The sequence below is a fragment of the Bos mutus genome, chromosome 2, assembly GCF_027580195.1.
Source record: "Bos mutus isolate GX-2022 chromosome 2, NWIPB_WYAK_1.1, whole genome shotgun sequence".
NCBI lineage: Eukaryota > Metazoa > Chordata > Mammalia > Artiodactyla > Bovidae > Bos > Bos mutus.
The window spans coordinates 88,097,324-88,124,576 of record NC_091618.1 but is presented as its reverse complement, the minus strand read 5'-3'; the positions used below and the strand labels follow the sequence as shown (position 1 = coordinate 88,124,576).

Here is a 27,253-nt window from a genome sequence, read left to right as displayed (position 1 = left end):
AAAGACATGTAGGTCATAATGCCTTTCTAGCATGGTGGTCTACCAGTCTATATATAACCACACAATAGCTTACTATTAAAAGCCTCAGCAGTTTTCTCACTTCCAGTAGCAATCTGGTTTTAAAAGCCCACTGTTTTCATATCTGAGTAATACTGTCTCTATATTCATTTTTTATTTCCACCTTGTCATTTCCCACCAATCTCTCAAATCATTATTGTTGGATTCTGGGTATTTCTAATATTCTTATGGTCAAATTTTCAGATGTCTCCATGAATTTATCTCTACAGTGCTTCTTTAAATTTTTTTTATAGCAATTTCTGAGGACTCTACTGAACAAAATACAGTTCTTTCTACTGTGTCTACTTTCAAATAAATCTGTCTCCATTAATAGCAGATAATGAGATACAATAATGTCAATGGTAAAAATAATGGTTTAGTTCTATAAGAAAACTGTAAAATAATTTCAAGATCAAAAATTCTGGAAATCAGGTTTTCAAGCCTTTTTTATTAGAAAACTTAAATTATTACCTTTTTAAAAAAGGAAGTAGCCAATATCCATTTTTGAATTTTTTCAAACAAATAGTAATAAGGGATAGCAAACTAGGATAAGAAAACACATTAGAAGACAGCTTTCTACTTCATACAACTTCTAGTTAACTCTTCCTATTCATTCACCTATTTCTGGTCAGCAGCAAGAAGAAAAAAATATCCATTTATTTTTGCCTCTTTTTTGGATCTTCCAAGGTGAGCTTCATTTACCTGAATACAAACACAAGCTAGGGGAAACGGCTTTTATATTGGCATTGACCAAGTACATGTCTCATGAACCAGGAAATCCTGCCTTCTATGGTTTCTTTCGTAGTTTAGAGTCCAATGGTTATTGAACCAACTGAAAGTTGAACGAAATTCAAAACAACAGATTGACAACAAATAACGGAAACACATGGAATCCTCTTGGTTGTTATTTTTTCTAAGAGACAAATCCCTAGCATTCTGTAAAGAAAATTATAAATACTAAAGAAATGATGAGAATTTCACATCGGGGAAAGGATCATTTCTTATCATAATAAATATTTTGGTACAAATTTTAAAAAAACGTATAAAAGTTTAGTACCTTTGGGTACTTTTTTCTAATAAAACCATACCTGCTTCAGAACTTGTTTGATTATAGCTGCTAACAATGCTGTTTGGTATCACTGGAGTGGAGGACGTTGAAATTCTTGACTGAGGTGGATTGGGATGTAATGAATTTCCTAAAGCCATGCCCGACTGACTGAGCATCCCACAGTTCCCGCTAGCCTGAATCTGATTTATTAAACCTGTAAGATGGTGGTTTGGGACTGGACTATTACTGTGAACAAAGTTAGTGTTTGCATTGTGGCAGTGCACGGCTTCCCCTCTTAAAGGTATGCTCTGTGTCAGTGAATTCTGAAGAACACTGGAGTTCATACTGGGATCTGTAAAATGCAGCTGGTTAGCAGAGCAAGGCAAAGCAGTATTTGAGCCCCCACAACCCGGGGTACTATTGCTACTCAAGTGAGAGCTTTGACAACTCATAGACTGTAGTAACTGAGACATTGAACTGATGGGAAACGACCCCTGACCCTGCTTCCTTAGCAAGTCGGGTCCAGGTTTAGGAACTGCAGAACTATCCATTTGAGACTGTCTGAGCAAACTCAACACTGTGGTAGGTGGCTGTTTTCTTTTCCGCAATGAGTCTTTTTGCTGAGACATCAGCTTATCTCTTAGTGCTGCTCGACCACTTTGCCCTTCACCTGACGGGAGAAGCATGTTGGCAGTAGGAGGGAACATGGTGTTTAAAGTGCTATGTCCTTCAGTGTTGCCACTGCCAGCAACAGCTCCAGAATTGCTACTGCTGCTACTGTTGTTACCAGCAAGTTTGTTTTGATTTGCTAGCTGTGCTTTGGCTGCTGCTGAGAGTAAACTACTTGCTGGAAAGGAGGCAGCATTGTGCTGGTTCAAGATCTGATTTAAAGGCATTCCCAGCAAACCAGGCTGACTCTTTACAGAACCACTTCCGGCAGATGCAGTAGGAAAAGCTGCACTGCTTGGGGGATTTAGTACATTACTCATTCCAGCAATTAATGGGTTAGGGATATCCTTGTACTGATGATGTCCATCGGACTTGGTAGAAGGGCTTGATGGCATTGATGGCCTTGGGGACCCTATTGTTGACCTTGGTGACCTGGGTGGAACCTTAATACCACTGCAATTGGCCTGGGGTCCTAGAGGTGGCATCATGAAATTTCCGTGATCTGATGATGTGGAAGATGAGCGTGATCTTTGGGGCGATGCCTCAATCCTTCCAATTCCAGTCCCCATCATGTGCACTGGGGATGTCACTGGAGAAGGGGACAGGGAGGTTGAAGCTGAATGCTGAACTCTTTGTACATGACTCCCATGATTCATATGACCAGGTTTTACGGTTGGCAAAGGGAGATTACTTGGCAAAGGAACAACAGCAGGAGGCATGCTTACATTCATCACAGGTACCTGAGAGTGGACATTTGAATGGAAACTAGTTGGATTAATGATAACAGGGTTCTGATTCACCGGTTTACTAGGAATAGGGTCAAGAATGCCAAGTGGATCTTTCTCAGATGTTAATGGCTTTTTCTGAAGAGCACAAGAAGGTGGAGGAGGGGGAGGTGGGCCTTGGGGTGGTTTGTGGTGGAACATTGCTCGTGGTATTTCCATATTAGTTGAAAAATTACACATTGGTTTTTTCATTACTGGACTCTTTGTAGTCAAGGTTGGGGAAAGAGGTATATTAGTCCTTCCAGCCATTGCACAGGATGACTGTACAGGAGAACCATGTAGCATTACTGAAGGTGGAGAAAGAGGAGTCCTATTCAGGTGAATAGGACTAGAATTGGGAGCTCCGTGAAAACCAGGATTATTTCTTGTGAAGACATCAGGGCTTCCGAGTGGGTCAGTCCTTGGCGAGATCGAGCCGTCTCCATATATCTGGGAACCTGACGACGCGGGGCTGGGCAGGCCTCCATGGCTGCCACGGAATGGAGACTTCTGTCCATGCTCATTGCTGCCCAATCTCTGCCGGGGGTAGACAGTGTGGGGTTCCTGTTGCTGGCTTCCAGGCAGTTCTTGTACATATAGTCTTCCCATGGTGTTTGATGATCCAATCATTAACTTGAAAGGATTCTTACATTCAGGCATTACAGAATTTGTAATTCCTTCATGTGACTTATTTCTTACAGATCTTGGAGTTGCTGCCCGTGAAGGTACTACTGGAGTTGCATCTGATGTGAAAGAGAGAGAGAAAAAAAATCTGTTAGTAGTCTCAATCCTTTTGTGTGAAAATGGAGGAAGGGAAGGAAAGGAGAAAATGAGAAAGGAAGGGCAACTGGAAAAAGAAATTTGCAAATAGAAACTGTGACTCTGCAATAAAAAAAAAAGGTTTGTATTCTACAATAAATTTTGTCTGAAAAAAATGCACATTATTCTTCCTTAGTTGACCAAAGGTTCTCAATAACTGCTCATTATGCTTGTTTACCTCCTATCTGTTGAGAAAGGATGGGGCTCTGAATCTGTACATACAGACATTAGTCATTCTAATAATGTTTATCATAAGTAAAATCAAGATTGACAGCCCAGATGGAAATGATAATGTTATTATCATTTGGATTTGAATTTTTTAAAGAATACAGTTACAAGAGAAAATTGTAATCTGTCTGGCATACTATTTTTTGGATGATTTAAATGAACTGCCATTTTCACCAGAAAATTTTTTACCTTATAAATGTTTCTATAAACCTCCACAAGACAGCTACAAAAACTCTTTCTTATCCCAACATTTTCACTGTGACAGTAAAAGAGTCTTAATTTTTGTGAATTAAGTAAACAGGATTCTCAATCTTTTATAAAGGGAGTGGTAACAACAGTAAATACAGTGAAGTTAAACAATCATGCTAACTTCACATCAAGTTGGTAATACTGCAACACTTCAATTACTTTACCCTTAATCAGTCATTGCTGTAAAAACAGCCTTCATCAACCAACTTTGGTAGAAGATTGCAATTCTTTTATTAGGATAGAACTCTTATGCAAAATTTAGTCAGAGTGCGACCATCTTCAGTATTGGGTTCCAACTGAGTATTCTCTTTTTAGAGTGCATTGCTCCCTTGCTGGTTTTTTGGAATCCCTTCAGTTCTTTCGGAGATCAGACAGAATACAGGCAACAAAAGCAGGCTGGTTCATCACACAGATTTTTCATTCAATCATGTCAGAATTCTAGTTTTAAGTTTTTTTAGTCCCTAAAGATGTTTAACTATTTTATAAAGTTGTGACTTCTAAAACAGGGGTGGCAAATAAAATTAGCTTCATATGCCAATTCTCATCAACTGGTGGTGGCTGCTTACAGAACTGTGCTGAAAAGGATGCTGAGCTCTAGCTGGGCTGCATGAGAAAATGCCAATGATTCTTATTAAGGGCACAGGACATGGGAGTGGTACTGTTTGCATTATATACTGGCCATCCCAATTCTGAGACCTACAGCATATCAGCAAGTATACTCTCAGATTCATTTGCAATCAGAGGTATATTTACTTGAATGGATAATTACACATTTTAGATAAATATACTTCTACCTGCTGGGTACTATGCAGGTTGAATCATAATGTAACAATTTCTGAGACAGTAGTTTTCAACCTGGATAAACAGAAGTCTTGATAGGTTACAATTAAGAAGTAAAAGAATAGAGTGAACATATATATTTTTCTTGGGAGGTGTGGACTTTTTGTTTCTGGCATGGTAGAGATTCTTTGATAGAGTGATTTCTGGACAATATGTGAAAATTAAGAGAAAAAATCATATAAGAGAATTGCAGTAGATAAATTCAACTGAAATCATTTTTTTTGTTAAATAAAGTTTTAAAGTTCGTAATCAAGGCAATAACACATGAAAATGTTTGGGGCTTACATGGCATTCAGTGCGAACAGAGTTGTCTCTATTAATATCACTAACATCATTACAGGACTGACTGTCCTCTTCAGTAATAAAACCACCAAATTGTGTCTTTTCTTGTTTATTTATATAGCCATCTATAGTTCAATGATAAGAAATATAGACATTGGCATTTTTATGTTCAACAGAATTTAGAAAGGAGCTGATGTTTAGAAAGGATTTCTTCCCTACTGGGGAAAAATAGTTACCATTTAAAAAATAACAGGGATACTAAATAAGTAAAAGCCATGCTGCTGTTATGTGGCAGTAAGGAATTAAAGTATTACAAGAGTTGGGAAATGTAAATGTTGGGCACTCAACGAGTGCTTTCCTGTATATCAAATAGACTTTTTAAAAGAGATAAGTTACATGTTTTACGCACGTAAAACAAAGAGAGGTGAAAACTACTGAGCCTTCTTAATCCTTAAGTATTTAAATCCTAACCTTTTAATATAGTTTAAAATTAAAAAATTGAAATAAATGCTATGTCTGAAGCTGGTAAAAGAGTAGAAATTAATCCAATCAAGTATATAGTTTTAAAAGGAGATGGAGATATACCTTATATGCCTATACTAATTTAATTAAATATTTATCTTTAATTTCATTAATGAAACTAGAATGTATAGAATATGACAAAGGACCTAGATCAAGATTCTGCTTCAGTCATTAAAAAGGCAACAAGGCAGACTCTGTAGGCAGGGCTGAAACTGCTATGATGTGAAGTGAGAACAGCAGTAAATATATGAGTACGTGCAAACACATGTGCAAGGTACAGCGTGAAAATGAAAACACACTTACATCAAGGTGGCAGGACAGTGGTTAATTTTAAATAGCTTATTACTATTAAATGTTTTTAAATTGTTGCAATACCTTATAATTAAAAAAATGTAGCTCGTTAAAAGAAATAACAATTCACTAAAGTATTTTTTTCTTACATACCTTAGTGGAGCAATTTTTCTGATCATTCCTGTTAAAATTTAAAGGTTAGTTTAAAGGTAATAGGGTTACTGAAGAGGAGCTGTCTGCTAATAATTGTCAAACTTGTCTCTCCCTGCCTTCTTCACAGAATTCTAGGAGTGACCTGTATGGTATCACAACTGCTTCTCTTTGTATCTAAAGCTATCAGTAATTTGGCCCCAATTTACTTATGCAGGTTTAATTTTCTACTTGTGTCACATTAGTCTCCACCTCATTCCTTAACTATTCCATAGTTGTTCTGGACAAGAATTTTATTTTCCTTATATGTCTAAATCCTACTATTCCCAGGGCTGGTTCAAATCTGAGTTCTACAATAAAGCTTTCTGATCACTGCAGGTTACACTCCTCATCCCTATTTTTTTTAACTATGCAGAGCAATGTTACTTATCTTTCACAAACAAATGCTTTGGTGTTCAGCCATATTTTATCCAGAATTACTATTCAAGTGTTAACTGTAATATTCTGGAGTTCATATTCTAGCCCTTACGAAGAAAAGTTCCTCAGCCTCAAAGTATAATTCCACAAATTACATATGAATCATAAAGGGAAAATGTACCTCAGTAATGGACATAACTTTAACCAAGCAATCAAACTTGATGTCATCAATATGGGATTAAACTGCCATTACGTGCTTCCTAATAAAGACATAGTATCGCCTATGCAGTATTCCTACCAAACTGTGTTTAACTTCAATAAAAATATAAGGAAGCAATCAGGCAAATCCAAACTGAGGAACATCTATAAAACTGGCCTAGACTCTTAAAAAATATCAGTGTCATGAAAGATTTAAAAAGACTGGGGAACCAGTGTAGATTAAGGAAATAAAACAACTAATTACATCATAGTTGCATCATATTTGCATTCTGCATTAAAAAAAGAGATTGGGTTGAAAAAAGCTCTAAGAATATTATTAGGACAACTGGAGAAATCTGAATATAGACTGCATATTAGATAATACTATTATATCAGTTTTAAATTTCCTGAATATGATAATTAGACTGCGGTTTATGTAAGAGAACATCCATGTGTGTTGAAATACTTATGGGTGAACTGTCACAATTATCTGTAGCTCCTGAAACAAAATATTAATTGGTAAGTCTAGGGTATTTAATAAATTGTTTATGTAATTTTTCTGCAGCTTTGAAATTTTTTAAAACTGAAAGCATGTGTGCATGCATGTGTTGGATAGAGGTGTAAAAAGTTCCTGGTAAGGTGATTTCTGTTAGTAGGCATTCAATATACAGCTATTAAATGACTCAAAGCATAATACTGCTAGTTCTTGACAACATTGCTAGCTGTATTTGTGGACTGATACTACATACTCCAATTCAGCCCTAGGAAAAAGGCTACATTTGTTTCCTAAAAACCAATGACCCTTTCTCTTTTGTTAGCTCAGCTCTATGTACCTTCATAGTATTTGTAGGTGCTATTTGGTGTTTATTCTGCTCATTTAATTAAATGACTTGGATAGGGAATTTTGGGAGACAACTTCATGGGAATTTTTCAGAACTAATTATCAATTGTAGTGAAAAGATAAAACATACATAATTTTAAATGCATTGTGTGTGGTTGAAAAGTGGACTCAGAAAATGCTTGGCAAGGTGGTTTCTAATGACTCCTTCTCCAGGAGTCACTAGAGGAGTGGGGGAGGAAAACTCCTAAACCCTTCACCATATTACATACTTGTTCCTCCTCCGGGACTGGTGAGCACCAGAGAAGGGTGTGGGGTTTCCATGCTTTTATGAAGTGTGGCCACTGCAATGATTTTTCTTTTATGTATGCATAGCTTTGTGACATCTTCATCTGCTTTAACATCTTCTGCAGTTCTTTGTTTCACAGCAGCTCCAGGATCAAAATTAAACACCTGGAAAAAGCACAGCCTTTGTTTAAAATATGTCTGCAAAAATATTAAGTAAAAAGATCCCCTTGTTTAAAAAAAAAAGTTCTGCATAGATTAACCCATATATCTGAAGAAAACTTTCTCAAGTTTTTAAATTTAAGAAAAGCAACTTTATATATAATGTAATAAATACCTTCTGCTGAACTTACGGTTTTTAGTGGCAGGGAAAATAATGAAAATTATTCTAATTCTATGACAGCCAAGATAAATACATGGAAAAGTATAGTATCTGATAATGTTCCCAATTTTAGGTACTTCCTGCTGTTACAATAGTACAAAAAAACATATAAAATACAGTTAAAACCCCTAAAATCTGACATTGCTACATGCTAATTTTTTCTTTGGCTTTATTTTATTGCTATATATATTACCTTTTTACTGATTAAAAAAAATCTACTACTCTATTTAAAAAATATTTATTGTATATATACATATAAGCTGTTTCAAGTGCTTTTTCTTGAAAGAGGTGACACAAATAAAAAAGAAAAAGTTGTGTATTGATCTTTAGTTCTGAGATTAGCTCTATTGTAGGTATTCAGAGAATAATGACCTGTGTCTATAGTATATATTTTTAATCATTTAAAATGATTTTGCTTTTTACCTTGCAAAAGAGTAAAACAGTTTCACTTTTGGCTAGAAAGGTTCAGCTTTGTGATTTTAGAAATATTTGTGGCAGATTTATCAACACCAGTGCTAAATATAACATTGCAGACTGAGCAGTAAGGAAAGAAAATACTGCACTATTAAAGAGTGAGCATGGGTATAGCTCTAAGAAAAAGGTTCAAAACAGGTGTTTTTTTTTTGCAAAAGAGATTTTGATGAAATATTTAATAGGAATATAGGTTTGTCACCTTTGAAAATGACTCTTGGACTTGAACTATTTTCCACAATTTTTACGTATTCCAAAATGCATGCAAAAGGTATCTAACGTAAGACTTTAAAATGCATATATGATTGCAGAAGTAATATAAAAATGAAATGCCAAATGAGAAAAGCAAATATATGAAACACCTAAAAAATAAAAAATTGCTGATACATCTATTGCGAAATGGTTACCTTGGGAAGAATAAGAGGACATTCCAAGCCACACTTGCATGTTCCGTCAGTAAGCAGGTATGTTTTAACCTGCTCCAAGCAAGATAACAAAGACCCACTGGGACTGTAAAAATAGTTTAAAAAAACATCAGGAAATAATTCTGACTGCACATATTACATGAAAAAAAGGCATAATTTATAGTCTCACTGTCCTTCACAGGATAATATTTTCCTACTAAGGAAAAGCATTTTCTTTGTCAATATTATGTTAGCTACTAAATTATAGCCTTTAACACTATTGCTCTTTCTTTTGAACCAAAATATTTCTCAGAAAAATACAGATCTTCATAGAAAAACAAAAGTACTTTGACAACCGAGAGCAGAGTAAGGATGAGAAAAATGATATACTTAAAAAAGTGTAGGTAAGAAGGAACAAGAAAACTACATGAAAGTAATCATTATCATTTTGAACCAGAAGATCTATTTTGAAAGCTGTTGGAGAAAAACTGAAATTTCGGAATGTGTTGGAGGTCAAACCAGAAAGTCACTAAGTCTATGAAAGTTTGGGCTAACAAGTTCTTTCCTTTAATCTTGCAGCTCTAGGACCAAGTTGTCCCTCTGTAAAAACAAGTCTCTCTTGTTTCTTTCTCATTCATGTGTTTCTTTGAATACAGATCAGAATGTTGCCAAGCTCAAATTCTAGTGAAGAGCCACGGTGGACTGATAAGGATGGGGATCTCGAGGAAACAGTTTTAGGTGGCAGAAAAGTGCCTTGCAGGCCTTACAGCTGGTGACTGGGTAGTGCTCTCAATGTTACTATTCTTTGGGTGACAGAAGTCAGTATTACGTGATTACTGATCAAATTTAAGTCTATACATTAGGTACTAATTCAGATGACAGGTTAAGTCTTTAATGTTTATTTACATGAGGATTAGTTTAAAATGGGCAATTTTTATCTTAGGACTTTCATTATTAACGTATTGATCTTACAACCTGCATACATATTATGTTTTGAAATTATTATATACTTTTCACTCAAGAATATCTTTTATTTATGACTATTTACCAAAACTTTCACTTAACGCCTTCTGATAAAATTTCCAGAAACAATACTCTCCATTTTGTAAACAGAGCATTACACTACTTGTCATTGTTCAGTCGCCTAGTCATGTCTGACTCTTTGAGACCCCATGGTCTACAGCATGCCAGGCCTCCCTGTCCCTCACCATCTCCTAGAGTTTGCCCAAATTCATGTTCATTGCATCAGTGATGACGTCCAGCCGTCTCAGCCTCTGACACTCTCTTCTCCTTCTGCCCTCAATCTTTCCCAGCATCAGGGACTTTTCCAATGAGTAGTCTGTTCTCATTAGATGACCAAAATACTGGAGCTTCAGTGTCACTATCAGTCCTTCCAGTGAATATTCAGGGTTGATCTCTCTTAAGACTAACAGATTTGATCTCCTTGCTGTCCAAGGGACTTTCAGGAATCTTCTCAAGCAACACAGTTCGAAGGCATCAATTTTTTGGCATTCTGCCTTCTTCACGGTCCAGCTCTCACAACCATATGTGACCACTGGGAAAACCATAGCCTTGACTATACAGATCTTTGTCTGCAGAGTAATGTTTCTGCTTTTCAGCACACTGTCTAAGTCTGTCATCACTCTGCTGCCAAGAAGCAATCAATGAACTTCTGATTTCATGGCTGAAGTCACCATTCGCAGTGGTTTTGAACACCAAGAAGAGGAAATCTGTTACTACTTCCACCTTTCCCCTTTCTATTTGCCATGAAGTAATGGTGGCAGATGCCATGATCTTAGTTTTTTTTTTAGTATTTAGTCTTAAGCTGGCTCTTTCACTGTCCTCCTTCACCCTCATCAAGAGGCTCTTTAGTTTTTCTTTGCTTTCTGCCATTAGAGTGGTATCATTGGCATATCTGAGGTTGCTGATATTTCTCTTGCCTATCTTGATTCCGGCTTGTGACTCATCCAGCCTGGCATTTCTCATCATGTGCTCAGCATATAGGTTAAACAAACAGGGTGACAGCAGACAGCCCTGTCCTACTCCTTTCTTGATCTTGAACCAATCAGTTGTTCCATACAGGGTTCTAACTGTTGCTTCTTGACCCATAAACAGGTTTCTCAGGAGATAGGTAAGATGGTCTAGTATTCCCATCTCTGTAAGAGCTTTCCACAGTTTGCCATGATCCACACAGTCAAAGGCTTTACGGTAGTCAATGAAACAGAGATAGAGGTTTTTCTGAAATTCTCTTGCTTTCTCTATAATCCAACGAATGTTGGCAATTTGATTTCTAGTTCTTCTTTCTTTTCTAAACCCAGCTTGGACATCTGGAAGTTCTTGGTTTGCTGAAGCCGAGCTTGCAAGATTTTAAGCACGACCTTACTAGCATGGGAGATAAGTGCGATTGTCTGATGGTTAGCACATTCTTTGGTACTACCCTTCTTGGAAATTGGGATGAGGATTGACCTTTTCCAGTCAATCTTTTACACTGCTTTTTACAGACCTTTTACACTACTAGGTGTAGACTATTCTGCTTCTACAAAAATACAGGTAGTAGTTTGGTGCCTATAAATAAACCTGCTTTAGAATGCAATTCATATTTTATTTACGGACAACCATATAATTGTGACTTGCTGCTGTTGCTAAGTCACTTCAGTCGTGTCCGACTCTCTGTGACCCCAGAGACGGCAGCCCACCAGGCTCCTCCATCCCTGGGATTCTCCAGGCAAGAACACTGGACTGGGTTGCCTTAGGCATGTAGAAAAATCACAATTAAAATCCTCAACTTTGTTAACTCATTCATTTATTTGGGCTAACACTTTTTTCCAGATGATATGCAAAGAATAAGAATTCCCATATTACAGATTGGAGTTCTACCCAATGGGAGGGCCAGCAAGGTGTTTTGGAGGTCTGGTAGCTTTGATAAAACAAAATCACTAGTTATTATGTGAAGAATTCCAGAATATTGTGAAAAGAAACTGTCTCATGTGTTATGGTTAAAGAAAGTCTATGAATGAATCCTAATGGATTTAATTGTAAATTAAACTTGAATACAAGAATTCCTGAATTCTATAATATTAGAGTACTCCAGACACTTTAGAAACACTTCCTCTCAATCAGTCAGTTGGGCTCTTTCCTTCAGTTGCAGCTCTTTAATTAACTTCTGGGAGTAATAATTAACATAAAAATAGTTAGAAGTCTTACGGCATAGATAAAGCTTAGAAGATTGGAAGCAGGTGGGAAATTTAATGTGCAGCCTCAATGCCACCCTGAGGCAGGAACAGCTGGAAACTAAACTAAAAATTATAAGCAAACTACACATTGCAAAGGAAGCTATAGAAGGAGGGCTAGCCTCTTATATACGTTCAAGTGGTAAGTTAACCAGTTACACATACACATGAAGCAAACCTATGCTGGGTTTAATTTATCTGAAGGTGTTTTAGCTTATCTGGCAAAGTTAGTTTCCAAAATAATCCCTAGTGTGCAGATTTGGGTTGGGAGAATTAAAACGAACTTATACTAACAGTAAAGTCTACTCAGACTTGGGATGTCATGAGCAAGACAACTGACAGACTTCCAGACTGAATTTGCCTTAACTCTCAGCAACCTAAAAAGCTGATTTATCTTTCACACGGAGAAAGAAGAAACAAAACAAAACAAAACAAATAAACTGAAATTATCAAGATTTTTGGAGTTAACTGCTCTTAGTTGTAAATATATAACACTTGCTCCTTACAGACTAGAACAACTGTAAACAGGAACACAACACCGGTGTCTTGCTACATTACACTGATAAAGTATTCCTGGAAGTTTGGTAACAGGATTGGCAATAGAAACACTTTGGGAAAGTTATCCCTCGTGTCCTCATCCATCTAATCTTTAATGGGGTGAGCTCCACGTTCCCTGCTTTCTTATCCCTTCACTTCAATTAATACAGAGCACCTCCTAAATATTACAGAAATTAAAAAAGATGTTCAAAAGAATTTCAGTTGGTCATTAAGTTTACCTCAAGAAATAACTTCTACCAAACAAACAAATCCAGGACAGGATCTGAACTGACTTCTGAGATGTTATAGTACAAAATTGTCTGAGTATGTATCATGTGAAATTCCTCATTTATATAAATACAGCTTTGCACAAACAAGAATTTCACTGAAGCTGAGATACAAATAAAAGTAATAATGATGAACTGAAAGCAACATAATTAATCTAATGATGCAATGTGATATCTTTTAAAAAGTTCTCTTCATCATAGCTTTTTAAAAAATTACATCACAGAGAAAGATTTATGGTATCCTACTCACATATTTACCAATAAACTACAAAGTAAGGAACTTAGGTGCCAATTATTTAATAGTAAGACTAAAAGTTCTTGCGAACAGTTATTTCATTCAACTTGCTCAACATAACAAAGACCATCAAAATTTAAAATAACAGGTATTTACATGTAATCTGTATGATTTTTACTTGTGAGATGACTCCATCATGACTTTTTCTTTTTTATTATTATATGCAGGGAATAGATTAAAAACTGCACAGAAAAAACAGGTAAATTATTTTTAGTTAATATCAGGCATTAAGAAACTGGTAATTGAAACTGCCTATAGAGAAAAACACAACCTTACATCAGAGTAGCCAGCGGAAGCACTATGAAGGACAATAATATTGTCAGGAGACATCGGGTCTATTTTCAGTATTTTACATTCTCCTGCGAATGTGGTAATGATGCTCATGGGTTTCTTTTAGAAATCTTCATCTTTTTCTTTATCCTTGTTAGAGAGATAAGCAGGGTGACACTTTATATAAACACAAATAATGCATAAAAATCCTCTCTTGTAACCTAAGGCAGGTTTTATATTGCAAAATAATATAAATAAAAACACAATATTTCCAGCACAAAGATCATTTATTCAAATTGACTTGAGGTGCTACCAGTCACAATATTTTACGTTCTCAGAGGAACAGGCTGTACCTTCTTTATTTGGTGGCTGCAAACTTGGAGATAATGCAGGGAATAGGAAGGGCTCACCTGATGTAAAGCACTCCATTTTGATCCACACGACGCTGCCAACCCACAGGAACTTGTATAGCTGGAAGACCTCCATCCTTGTCCCCTCCGTCACACTCCTTGCCTCCATTCATTTTCTGTGTCTGCTTAGGACTCCCCAAAGATATCAGCAATAAGATGATGTCCTTGTATTACAGGGCATCGTGGCCTTCAAAAATGGCCAATGCAGCACAGTTTTCCCCAGACTGTACAAAATGCATTGGGAAGCTTCAGCTCAGTTTGGAACCAAGTCCTTGAAATCTGCCATTGTAGAAAAAATCAGTTTCCCATTATAATCTACATTAAATAACCAATATTTAATTCCTAAGGATGGTCTACATGGGTAAAAACAAGTGCTTCTGACTAACGAAAATCATATTCAGCGATGCTGGTACCTGTCTGAAGTGGGAGAGGGGAGGAGTGTAAGTTTTTAGTTCAACATTTTGTCTTGAACCTTCATGTTGGACTAAAACAACCTCTATTGTTTAGAAACTGGTCTCATTTTTATAGTGTGAGTCAGTTAATATTTTCAGGTACTACCCGCCTTTATAGGCCACATTCTTTAAAGTTTCTCTTCATCTTCCAATCTGAATCCAAGATGTTGCAAGTTGGTTCATCTGATGTTTTCATGTCTTCAAAATTCCAGTAAGGTAGCCTGAAACACATATAAATACGTAAACACTATATTTAATAATGAAAAACTGAGAAGCTGCACACTTTTAAAAATGGAATAAATTGGTAAGTGTAGCAAGCCATTTTGATGTCCTTTGCTGTCAAATCACATGTCAAAGTCAACTTTTCTTCTTCCAGCTTGATCTACTTACTCCAGATCAACCAGTCTGCTGGCTCTTCAACACATGTAGCTTTCTAATTACTAGAGACAGACTCATAACCATGGCATTACATATATATACAACCTCCTTCTGGCAATAAAAACATATCTATCACCTCTTGTGACCTAACAACTAGAAAGCTGTGTGTTAATACAATCACTTTTGATTACTCTTTAATTCTACAAACCCCTATAATTAACTTTTCTAATCATTATATTCACCTAAACAAGAGGGTTTTTTTGAAGAGAAAATTAAAAGGAAATAAACACACACGTGCATTCCCAAGTATGAGAAGACTTTCCCCCACTGTTCTGGGCTATAAGAGTGGGAATTGCTTTACTTAAGATTTACAAATTCCCTTCTATTATGGAGTATTCTCTTAATTCCTTTTTTTGTGTCACAAGGTACTGTTTGGGGAGAAGACACATGGCCTGAAACAGCAGCAGTCAGTGCTAAGGTGGAATGCTACAAGAGGTCATCTTAATGGAACTGGTGAATAAACAAATATGGCAAATAAATTTTTAAAAAGATTTAGTACTTAATTCTGGTGAAAAATGTGATACCACAACTGCTAGCATTGTTGTGGCAAACAAGACTTTTTATAATCAATTTAATACACAGTGTGTGATTACCTTGTGGAACTCATGAAAGTACACTAAAGGATGAATGAAAAAAACTATTCTAGTGTTACATGAGTGGGGCTTGTAGTTTGTTGATAAAAATTTCTGGTGACAGCATCATCCATGATTAAAAATGCTGAATCTTAAACAACTTAACTGAAAGTAAAGGTAATATGCTCTCAAAAACTCTGTTAAATGACTTAAGATTCATATCACAGTATTAAGACTGTTTAAATTTTTAATAAAAATATTTTAGATAGTTTTATATATTCATGTATGACTCAGTCAACAAATTAAATAAATTAAACAGTGTTAATAGACATAAAACTACTCAAGTTCCAAACCTTTCTTCAGATTTTTTCATTGGGAAAGTAGGAGAATACTTTATAGTTAAAAGCATTATGTATTCAGGCATATGCCTTATTTGCTGGCTTGCCTGTGAGGCAGATTAAAGAGGAGCTACCCCACGTCCGAGGTCAGGGGCAGAAGCCGGGAGGACCCCATGACTGAAGGGCGGTGGCCAAGAGGAGTTACCCCACGTCCGAGGTCAGGGGCAGCGGCCGAGAGTGCCAGGCTGCGACGGCGCAGGAACGGCCGAGAAGAGCTACCTGAGTCCGAGGTCAGGGGCGGCAACCGAGAGGAGCTACCCCACGCCCCCACGCCCCCACGCCCGAGGCCAGGGGCGGCGGCCAGGAGGACCAACCCCACGTCCAAGCAGCAGTGGCTGCGCGGGCGCAGGAAGGCCTAGAGGAGCTATCCCACGTAGAAGGTCAGGAAGGGCAGCTGTGAGGAGATACCCCTCATCCAAGGTAAGAAGCAACAGCTGTGCTTTGCTGGAGCAGCCGTGAAGAGATACCCCAAGCCCAGGGTAAGAGAAACCCAAGTAAGACGGTAGGTGTTGCAACAGGCATCAGAGGGCAGTCACACCGAAACCATATTCACAGAAAACTAGTCAATCTACTCACACTAGGACCACAGCCTTGTCTAACTCAATGAAACTACGCCATGCCCGTGGGGCAACCCAAGACGGGCGGGTCATGGTGGAGAGGTCTGAAAGAATGTGGTCCACTGGAGAAGGGAATGGCAAACCACTTCAGTATTCTTGCCTTGAGAACCCCATGAACAGTATGAAAAGGCAAAATGATAGGATACTGAAAGAGGAACTCCCCACATCAGTAGGTGCCCAATATGCTACTGGAGATCAGTGGAGAAATAACTCCAGAAAGAATGAAGGAATGGAGCCAAAGCAAAAACAATACCCAGCTGTGGATGTGACTGGTGATAGAAGCAATGTCCGATGCTGTAAAGAGCAGTATTGCATAGGAACCTGGAATGTCAGGTCCATGAATCAAGGCAAATTGGAAGTAGTCAAACAAGAGATGGCAAGAGTGAATGTCGACATTCTAGGAATCAGTGAACTGAAATGGACTGGAATGGGTGAATTTAACTCAGATGACCATTATATCTACTACTGCGGGCAGGAATCCCTCAGAAGAAATGGAGTAGCCATCATGGTCAACAAAAGAGTCCAAAATGCAGTACTTGGATGCAGTCTCAAAAACGATAGAATGATCTCTGTTCATTTCCAAGGCAAAGCATTCAATATCACAGTAATCCAAGTCTATGCCTCAACCAGTAATGCTGAAAAAGCTGAAGTTGAATGGTTAAGACCTACAAGACCTTTTAGAACTAACACCCAAAAAGATGTCCTTTTCATTATAGGGACTGGAATGCAAAAGTAGGAAGTCAAGAAACACCTGGAGTAACAGGCAAATTTGGCCTTGGAATATGGAATGAAGCAGGGAAAGACTAATAAGAGTTTTGCCAAGAAAATGCACTGGTCATAGCAAACACCCTCTTCCAACAACACAAGAGAAGACTCTACACATGGACATCACCAGATGGTCAACACCAAAATCAGATTGATTATATTCTTTGCAGCCAAAGATAGAGAAGCTCTATACAGTCAACAAAAACAAGACCAGGAGCTGACTGTGGCTCAGATCATGAACTCCTTATTGCCAAATTCAGACTTAAATTGAAGAAAGTAGGGAAAACCACTAGACCATTCAGGTATGACCTAAATCAAATCCCCTATACAGTGGAAGTGAGAAATAGATTTAAGGGCCTAGATCTGATAGAGTGCTTGAGGAACTATGGACGGAGGTTCGTGACATTGTACAGGAGACAGGGATCAAGACCATCCCCATGGAAAAGAAATGCAAAAAAGCAAAATGGCTGTCTGGGGAGGCCTTACAAATAGCTGTGAAAAGAAGAGAAGTGAAAAGCAAAGGAGAAAAGGAAAGATATAAGCATCTGAATGCAGAGTTCCAAAGAATAGCAAGAAGAGATAAGAAAGCCTTCCTCAGCGATCAATGCAAAGAAATAGAGGAAAACAACAGAATGGGAAAGACTACAGATCTCTTCAAGAAAATTAGAGATACCAAGGGAGCATTTCATGCAAAGATGGGCTCTGATAAAGGACAGAAATGGTATGGACCTAACAGAAGCAGAAGACATTAAGAGGTGGCAAGAATACACAGAAGAACTGTACAAAAAAGATCTTCATGACCCAGATAATCACGATGGTGTGGTCACTCACCTAGAGCCAGACATCCTGGAATGTGAAGTCAAGTGGGCCTTAGAAAGCATCACTATGAACAAAGCTAGTGGAGGTGATGGAATTCCAGTGGAGCTATTCCAAATCCTGGAAGATGATGCTGTGAAAGTGCTGCACTCAATATGCCAGCAAATTTGGAAAACTCAGCAGTGGCCACAGGACTGGAAAAGGTCAGTTTTCATTCCAATCCCAAAGAAAGGCAATGCCAAAGAATGCTCAAACTACTGCACAATTGCACTCATCTCACACACTAGTAAAGTAATGCTCAAAATTCTCCAAGCCAGGCTTGGGCAATACGTGAACCGTGAACTTCCTGATGTTCAAGCTGATTTTATAAAAGGCAGAGGAACCAGAGATCAAATTGCCAACATCTGCTGGACCATCGAAAAAGCAAGAGAGTTCCAGAAAAACATCTATTTCTGCTTTATTGACTATGCCAAAGCCTTTGACTGTGTGGATCACAATAAACTGTGGAAAATTGTCCAAGAGATGGGAATACCAGAACACCTGACCTGCCTCTTGAGAAACCTGTATGCAGGTCAGGAAGCAACAGTTAGAACTGGACATGGAACAACAGACTGGTTCCAAATAGGAAAAGGAGTACGTCAAGGCTGTATATTGTTACCCTGCTTATTTAACTTATATGCAGAGTACATCATGACAAACGCTGGACTGGAAGAAGCACAAGCTGGAATCAAGATTGCCAAGAGAAATATCAATAACCTCAGATATGCAGATGACACCACCCTTATGGCAGAAAGTGAAGAGGAACTAAAATGCCTCTTGATGAAAGTGAAAGAGGAGAGTGAAAAAGTTGGCTTAAAGCTCAACATTCAGAAAACTAAGATCATGGCATCCGGTCCCATCACTTCATGGGAAATAGATGGGGAAACAGTGGAAACAGTGTCAGACTTTATTTTTTTGGGTCCAAAATCACTGCAGATGGTGACTGCAGCCATGAAATTAAAAGACGCTTACTCCTTGGAAGGAAAGTTATGACCAACCTAGACAGCATATTCAAAAGCAGAGACATGACTTTGCCAACAAAGGTCCGTCTAGTTAAGGCTATGGTTTTTGCAGTGGTCATGTATGGATGTGAGAGTTGGACTGTGAAGAAGGCTGAGCACCGAACAATTGATGCTTTTGAACTGTGGTGTTGGAGAAGACTCTTGAGAGTCCCTTGGACTGCAAGGAGATCCAACCAGTCCATTCTGAAGATCAGCCCTGGGATTTCTTTGGAAGGAATGATGCTAAAGCTGAAACTCCAGTACTTTGGCCACCTCATGTGAAGAGTTGACTCATTGGAAAAGACTCTGATGCTGGGAGGGATTGGGGGCAGGAGGGGAAGGGGACGACAGAGGATGAGATGGCTGGATGGCATCACTGACCTGATGGACGTTGAGTCTGAGTGAACTCCAGGAGTTGGTGATGGACAGGGAGGCCTGGTGTGCTGCGATTCATGTGGTCCCAAATAATCGGACACGACTGAGCGACTGAACTGAATTGAACTGAATGAAGCATGTACTAATTTAGCTGAAAGTCAGGAACCATAGGGATGGGAGTGGGAAACACTGGCAAGCAGTGGGAAAAGCAGCAAAACTTTATTGGGAAAAATGTGGAGTATAAAGGAAAGTGCCAAGTAGTGCATTTTCAGTGGTGACTCAAGGTGCTAATTACATTGCTAGGTCCACTCCACTGGGTCTATGCCTCTTATAGAAATGACCTGCTTGCATGCATAGCACCTTATTTCTGTCTCTCATTCATTGCTCCTTTAACCATGATCCCTGTTGATCATGTATGTGTTTATTCATATTTCATTCTACAGTTAGTGAGCAGCTATTACTTATGAGGCCTATGCTATGTGCTGGAGTACAAAGGTGGTGTTTGTGCTCAGCCACTTAGTCGTGTCTGACTCTTTGCAACCTCCAGCTCCTCTATCCATGGGATTCTCCAGGCAAGAATAGTAGAGTGGGCTGCCGTTTCCTCTTTCAGGGAATCTTCCCAACCCAGGGATTGAACCCTCATCTCCTGAGGCTCCTGATTCTTCACTACTGAGCCACCTGGGAAGTTCAACAAAGGTGGTAAGACACCACTTTATCCAAAGCCCAGGGCAATGTCTGGCACTAAAGAGCTGCTGAGGGGAAAACAAAAAGCTGCTGAGTGGGGAAAATAGAAAAGAAAGAGGGAGGGAGGGGGTCAGGAAAGGATGGAGAAAGCAAGGAAGGGAAGAACAGTCCCTGTTCTCAGGGAGTTTCCTGCCTAGTAGAGCTCCTGGTGCTAGTGTAAGATGAGAAAGAATTCTGTGTCATTCTGGACTCCCAGTCTGATCAAACAGCAACAGACACTGATGAGTAAACATGATTTTTACAGTCTTTTTTTCACACTCATTTTATTACCTTACTTTTCCCTAAAGCAAAGTCTTCCATGGCCTGTGGTCTTTAGATTGGACTAGCTCTCATTTTCCTTACTTTCAAGCTTTCTGATCATTTGATGCCAATTTCTCTTTCTTTTTGATTTGCCTGCTCTTGCGTGTGACTCCAACTTTCCTGAGATGGACTGGCTCACGCCCTTAAGTAATTTCTGGATCTGCCAGATAATGACATCAGACTGATTTCTGCCAAATATCTTCCTCATATTTCAGTAATCAAAACTACAAAGATCTGACGGCTGGGTTTTAGCCTGCAGTTTTGAAAGCATGGTCCTGGGACCACCATCATTACTGTTAACAGCTGGGATCCTGTTACAAATGCAGAATCACAGAACTGACCCCATACTTTCTTAATCAGAAACCCTGGAGGGCAATCTTTTAAAACAAACAAACAAACAAACAAGCCCTCTAGGTGATTCAATGGCATGCTCAAGTTTGAGACCCACTGACTCAGACTTCTGTACCAGCTTCCCTTCCCAGGATAGGACCTGGTTTTACATTCCCACGGCTGGCCCACTTCTTCGTTTTGTTCCTGGGAGGGTCATCCTTTTTTTTTTGGCTGATACTTTGGCATTTTAGAGGCAGCTTAAGGAAATGGCAACCCACTCCAGTGTTCTTGTCTGGAGAATCCCAGGGACGGGGGAGCCTGGTAGGCTACCTTCTACGGGGTCACACAGAGTTGGACACGACTGAAGTGACTTAGCATAGCATAGCATAATTGTTAAGGGCCTTAGGAACTCCTCAGAGAGCTGAAGTCCAGCGACTATTATCATTTGTTTATCTCTAAGTGGGACTGATTTCCTCAACATTTATTTTATAAATTTGGAAAATTCAGAGATGTTTGTGATGAAAATTAAAATTGAACTCTAATCTCACTGTTGAATAATAACCACTGCAAACGTGGATGACTTTCAATCATTGTTTTAAAAAAGTTTTAAAAGCACACGTTAAAAAGAGTCTAATAAACAATGAGCTACCGCTCCAAATTTACAATGCATTTTGTCACTTTGCTTATTTAAAAAAAAAAACAAAAACACTTAGAAAATATTACAGATGAAGTTCAATACTATCCCTCACTCCCATCCAGTTTCTCTTTTTAGTCCTGTTCCCCTCCCCTCTGGCCTAAAGAAAACTAACACTCCTATTCTGGTCTGTAGAGAGTCCCTTGGACTGCAAGGAGATCAAACCAGTCAATCCTAAAGGAAATCAACCCTGAATATTCATTGGAAGGACTGATGTTGAAGCTGAAGCTCCAATACTTTGGCCACCTGATGCGAAGAGCTGACTTATTGGAAAAGACCCTGATGCTGGTAAAGACTGAGGACAGAAGAAGGGGACGACAGAGGAGGAGATGGTTGGATGGCATCACTGACTCAATGGACATAAGTTTGAGTAAGCTCTGGGAGCCACTAGGGAAGCCCACAGATGGACAGGGAAGCCTGGTGTGCTGCAGTCCATGGGGTCTCAAAGAGTCAGACATGACTCAGTGAATGAACAGCAACAATCAATCCTTCCAGGCTATGTTTTTACAGGTAAACAATATTTGGCTTTGTTATAAGTATTTTAAAGTTTTTATTTTACATAAATACTATTATACATACATATTCTTCAACTTGCTTTTTAAAATTCAACATTGTTTTGAGTGCTATCTCTGTTGACATATACAGATCTATCTCTTCTGCAGAAATATAGATCCAATTTGTTCATTTTAAACATCTGAATAGTATTCTATCATATAAATTTACAAATATTCATCTATTGGAATATCAATCATATTAATGTTGGGTCTGCACATTTAAACTTTGGAGGCACTGCCAAATTGCTATTGAAAAAAGCTAAGGTAATTCCAATTTTTTTCTATGTATAATAGTGCCTTCTTTAAATACTGAATTATTACCACTTTGCACTTTATTTTCAACTTAAGCATTTTACTATGGCATTCAATATTTACTTCCCTTTTGTGGAAATAGATTTTTCTCCTAAATTTTCACAGTTACAAATAAATCTGAGATAAATATCTCTCTACATAAATCTATTGCCATTTTGATAGTTCACTGAGAAGGCCATGCATCTCAAACTTCTGAAAACCGATACATGCCCTCTTTTGCTAAATATTATAGTCTATTCTATTTGCCTCTGAGATTCTGATAACTTTATCTTCTATATAGACCAATTATTCAAAACTCATTCAAGTTTTTATAGTTTTATCATTAAAAACAAAAGTTTATCCTTTTTTTCAAATTTAACATAAAAACTACATACCCACAACATTTTCCCTTCACCTTGCCTGAAGATTTCATTATGATCTATCCTGTTTACATGGCTTGGTTTAACCCCAAAAGACAGAGATTAAAACAAAAATGTCCGGAAACATGAAAGGCACTTTTGTCTCACTAACACTGAGGATCAGGGATAGATCTTACACACAGGACATTATTTAAATTGATTACAAACATTTCTGGCAGAAGTAAAAATAAAAAAAGTAGGGTGTGTGTGTGTATGTGTTCTGAGGAGAATATCTGCCACCATTCTTTCAACATTTTCATTTTCCATCCCCCTTTCAATATGCAAATAAGTCTATGACAGTTGGCTTTTGTTGAACTGAATTTTAGTGACCTGATTTAATTCTTTGCATTGGCTTCATACAGAATTCAAATTAGACGTCACCTCCTCAAAGAGACACTGTAAATCCTAAGTATTCTCCCACACATTGTTAATTCACTGATACCTCTTATTAACTGATTTTTTTTTATCATTTATTTGTTTGTTAATCTTTCCCCACAGGAATGTAAACTAACTCCTTACATCAGGGACCTTGTTTCTCTAGGTTCTTTCAATAGTTCCATTTCCTGATTAAAGCAGGTTTACTGCCTCACCTACTGGGTGCTTAAATACTTGATGAAGACCACGTACATTCCAATTAGCCAACATAGTTTTATATTCTGATTTTTACCATGTAGACCTGTAAGGTTTTTAGCAACACAGACATCTAAAATGAAAGAGAAGGTTTAAAAAGAAGTCAGTAGAAGCTAGGGACTATGCATGTTGACAAAAAACACAAAGGATTTTTTTTTTTTTTGCTCTAGCTTTGTCTCTAATGATCTCACAATCTCTGAGTAATAATTTTTGTGTAGAAAAAGCATGATAGGGCTTCTAAGAAAAATAATATAACTTTTTATTTTATTTGTAAAGTACATCAGAGTTTTATTTAAATAGCTTATATACACACTTTAATTGGATTAATAAAGGAACCACTAAAATGAATGCAACCATATAAAAATGAAACCTGTATTTCAACATGATGTAGCTAAGGCAATAGATGGCTTTTTCTCTTTCTGCTTTACCAACATTCTTGTCAACCTAAGGATAAACTCACTGTGTTATGCAGTGTTAAGTATATATTTTAGAAGTTATACCCAAAATACCAAGAAGACTAGATATCAGAGAATATGACATCATGAAAATAAGTAGCTACTTTTCATAAATTTCTCTGAATAACAACAAACATCATATATTTTTCTGAATAATGTCACAAACTTGATTAATGGTGAAAACAATGAATTGATTTTTAAGTCATGTGATACTGTGAGTAAATTCTATTAAAATGTTTATCACATTAATCACACATTAATCTTGTACTCAGTGGCATTACTTGGATACACAGTAGGACAGAATGAATACTGAATGAACTACTGATTTATCAAAATGAGACCATGTAAATTAGATAAAATACCAATATTTAACATAAATGTAAATTATCACATATATTTTATACACAATGATTATAAAGTTAACTCATGAAATATTCAAAGTTTAGAAGTCTCCTCCAATAAGTCAACTATACTTCAATAACAAAAAAAGGAAGTCTCTTCCATTCTGACATTTGCAAGGATTAACGCCTCATGTTCAACACTTGAGAAGAAAGGCTCACATGAAACCTAACTCTCTATCTAAATTCTGAAACAATATGTACATGCAACAACAGATATGATTGGATTAAGAAATAACATGAGCATTAGCATTTTGAAGCATAATGTCTGAGTAGCTACAACATTATTATTATTTGATTGGGTAATAAATGGATATACTCATCCTCTTTCCATTAGTTAAATTATGCTTGTTAGGGTAACCCTAAATGATATTTGCCTCTTTCAGTTATCTTTCACCCTCATACCAATTTACACAGTTCCTTTATAGCACTTAGCCAGCCCTCCCATCCAACCTTGCCATCTGTTTCACCTTTCACCTATTTGTTTAAGCTATGCATTTTTATTTATGAGCACCCTTATCTTACAGTTATATCTTCTTTCATTTTTAAAAAATCTTCCAATAAATTAGCTTCATTTTAACTCTGGTTGTTATTTTCATTTGGTTCTTATCGTCACTGTGCAGCCACCTTTTCCAAAACAGACCTCTCAGATATATCTTTTGTAAGAGACCTAATGCCTCTGCCAGGCTCCACTTACTCACCCCAAACTACCCCAGTGCAATTTACATTTGTTTTACAGATTTATCAGGATATAAGCACATCTTTCCTGCCCTGATCGTTAAAACTCTCTGGTTTCAAACATCCTTGCCCTTTCAGTGTAAAAGAGTGTTAATGTTCAAAAACTGTGTATGAGGATGACATCAGTCCTCAGAGGCAAGGTAACACACAAACTGAACTCTGCCCATCAATGGTCAGGAGGATAATTTACCTAGAACTTACACATTCTAGGCACACAGAAGCCTTTAGAAGACTAAATGCTAAATGTAGCAGGCTGCAATTGGCCACAGATATCTTGTAGTTCCTTCCATTAGGAAATGAGATTTACTACTCTGCCCTTTGGATCCGGGCTGACCTTGTGACTTGCTTTGATCAGTAGAATGTGATATAGCTCAAGGGATGGGCCTAAGCCTCAAGAGGCCTTGTATCTTCCATTCTTGCTTCTTGGAATGCCACTGTCACACAAAGAACTGGAACTGGCCCTTTGAGGATGGAGAGAGAGAGAAATCCAGCTGGTCCGTCTGAAGCCCCAGACACATACATGAGTCCAGCCAGCACCATGTGGAACAGAGATGAGCTGTTTCATGGAGCGTAGCCTAGTCTTCCAACACACTGAATCAGCAGTATTATTTCAAACAGCCAAATACTACACTGGAAGTGATCTGAAAGTCTAAAATAGGGTTTTATTTAAATTAACTACAGTATTGAGATGCTATGTAGCTCTATCTTTTCTTAAGTTTTGTTGAGGATAGTCATTTCTGTTTATTTTGTTTTTATTAAAAAATTTTTTTTTTCCATGCTGTGCATCATGTGGAATATTAGTTCTCTGACCAGGGATTGAACCTGTGCCCCCTGCCTTGGGAGCTTGTAGTCTTAACCTCTGGACTGCAGGGAAGTCCTGTAGCTCCATCCTTGTGACCGTGGGTAGGTTTTAAAAATTTTCTTTCCTTATAAAATGGAGATTTTATAGAACTGTTCTGCTTTGGGGATACAATAAACTAAAAGTCTTAAACCAGTACCTAGCACATAATAAATATCTACATTATTATTTATGTGCATGCATGCTAAGTTGCTTCAGTCATGTCCGAGTCTTTGTGACCCCATGGACTGTAGCCCACCAGGCTCCTCTGTCCATGGAATTTTCCAGGCAAGAATACTGGAGTGGGTTGCCATTTCCTCCTCCAGGGGATCTTCCCAACCCAGAGATCGAATTCAGGTCTCCCGCATTGAAGGCAGATTGTCTACTATCTGAGCCACCAGGGAAGCCCACTAGTATTATGCTGTTATTTCTCTATGTGGACAAAAAGGAGAGTCAGAAAGGACACATTAACCAGAATGACCTACATAGTAGAAACAAAAACTAAGGCTATCCCTTTGGCCGGTTCTAAAAATGCCTCAGCCTATCACCCTTACTTTTCTGCTTGGAATGACATCTCTCACCACCACACTCATGTTTTTCGTTAAACCAACTTCTGTTTATCTCAGTTTAAACGTCACTTCCTCAGAGAAGCCTTCCTGGTTTCTCCAGTCATTATTTGGCTTTCCAAGTCTAAACTGAATTCTCCTTATAACTCTCCCTGATAATATTCAGGAATTCACATGTATTACTACACACCACTGAGCTCTTTCTTTGCCCTTGCCATTCTACATGACTACAAAGAAAACACAATTGAGACAACTAACTTTAAGGCAAGGCTTCCCTTTGTACTTTTGAAAATATAGAAGGAAAGTGAGGGTTTGTATGCACATGAATAAAATGCTTACTATGCATTTTACTTTCTTAAAAGTCAAAAAGAAAATAATCACGGATTCCAAATATATTTTATTTTAAAAAAATTCAGAGAACTGTCTGAAAGTATAGTAGGTCACACCAGAACATCTAGGACATAATAAACTCATTACAACTCTGAGGGAAAATTTACTTATGATTTACTTCTATATATTAAGCATCAACATACTTGGCTATTTTTGCTGTTTTATAGTATAGTAAAGTTTCTCATAAGGATTATTTATAAAAACAATACTTGCCTTCATTAACATAATCTTTTTGAGAGTGCACTAAGCAAGTTGAAGGGGTGATTTTTACATTTTATCTGTGCATGATTGGTATTCTGGTTACTCAAGGTGTAGCTCCATAGGTTGAATCATTGTTAAAAATAATGTATATCAGCTTTTTAAAAATTAAAACTGTATTAAGAATGAAACAAACATGACTTTGGTCCATTTTGGGGTTGCACAACATATTGAAACAGCTAATGTTTATGTACTCTTTTACTTAAAAAAATGTTTAGCATTCTTCAATTCA

The 27,253-nt window shown here is 37.7% G+C and overlaps 1 protein-coding gene across 11 annotated transcripts in view; it reads right to left on the bottom strand.

Moving 5' to 3' along the window:
- The window catches only part of MBD5 (methyl-CpG binding domain protein 5), a 491,337-nt gene that overhangs the window by 47,156 nt on the left and 416,928 nt on the right, over nucleotides 1-27,253 (bottom strand). For 9 of the 11 annotated variants that reach the window (XM_070390101.1, XM_070390089.1, XM_070390114.1 and 6 more), the window contains 4 exons: nucleotides 13,944-14,616; nucleotides 8,918-9,020; nucleotides 7,645-7,825; nucleotides 1,146-3,281 (listed from right to left, as the gene is read on the bottom strand). In XM_070390101.1, the coding sequence (XP_070246202.1) occupies nucleotides 1,146-3,281; nucleotides 7,645-7,825; nucleotides 8,918-9,020; nucleotides 13,944-14,056 (2,533 nt within the window). In that variant the 5' untranslated portion in view covers nucleotides 14,057-14,616. Of the gene's footprint in view, nucleotides 1-1,145; nucleotides 3,282-7,644; nucleotides 7,826-8,917; nucleotides 9,021-13,539; nucleotides 13,561-13,943; nucleotides 14,617-27,253 lie in introns of those variants that run through there. The other 2 variants (XM_070390112.1, XM_070390138.1) reach the window with 2 other exon arrangements.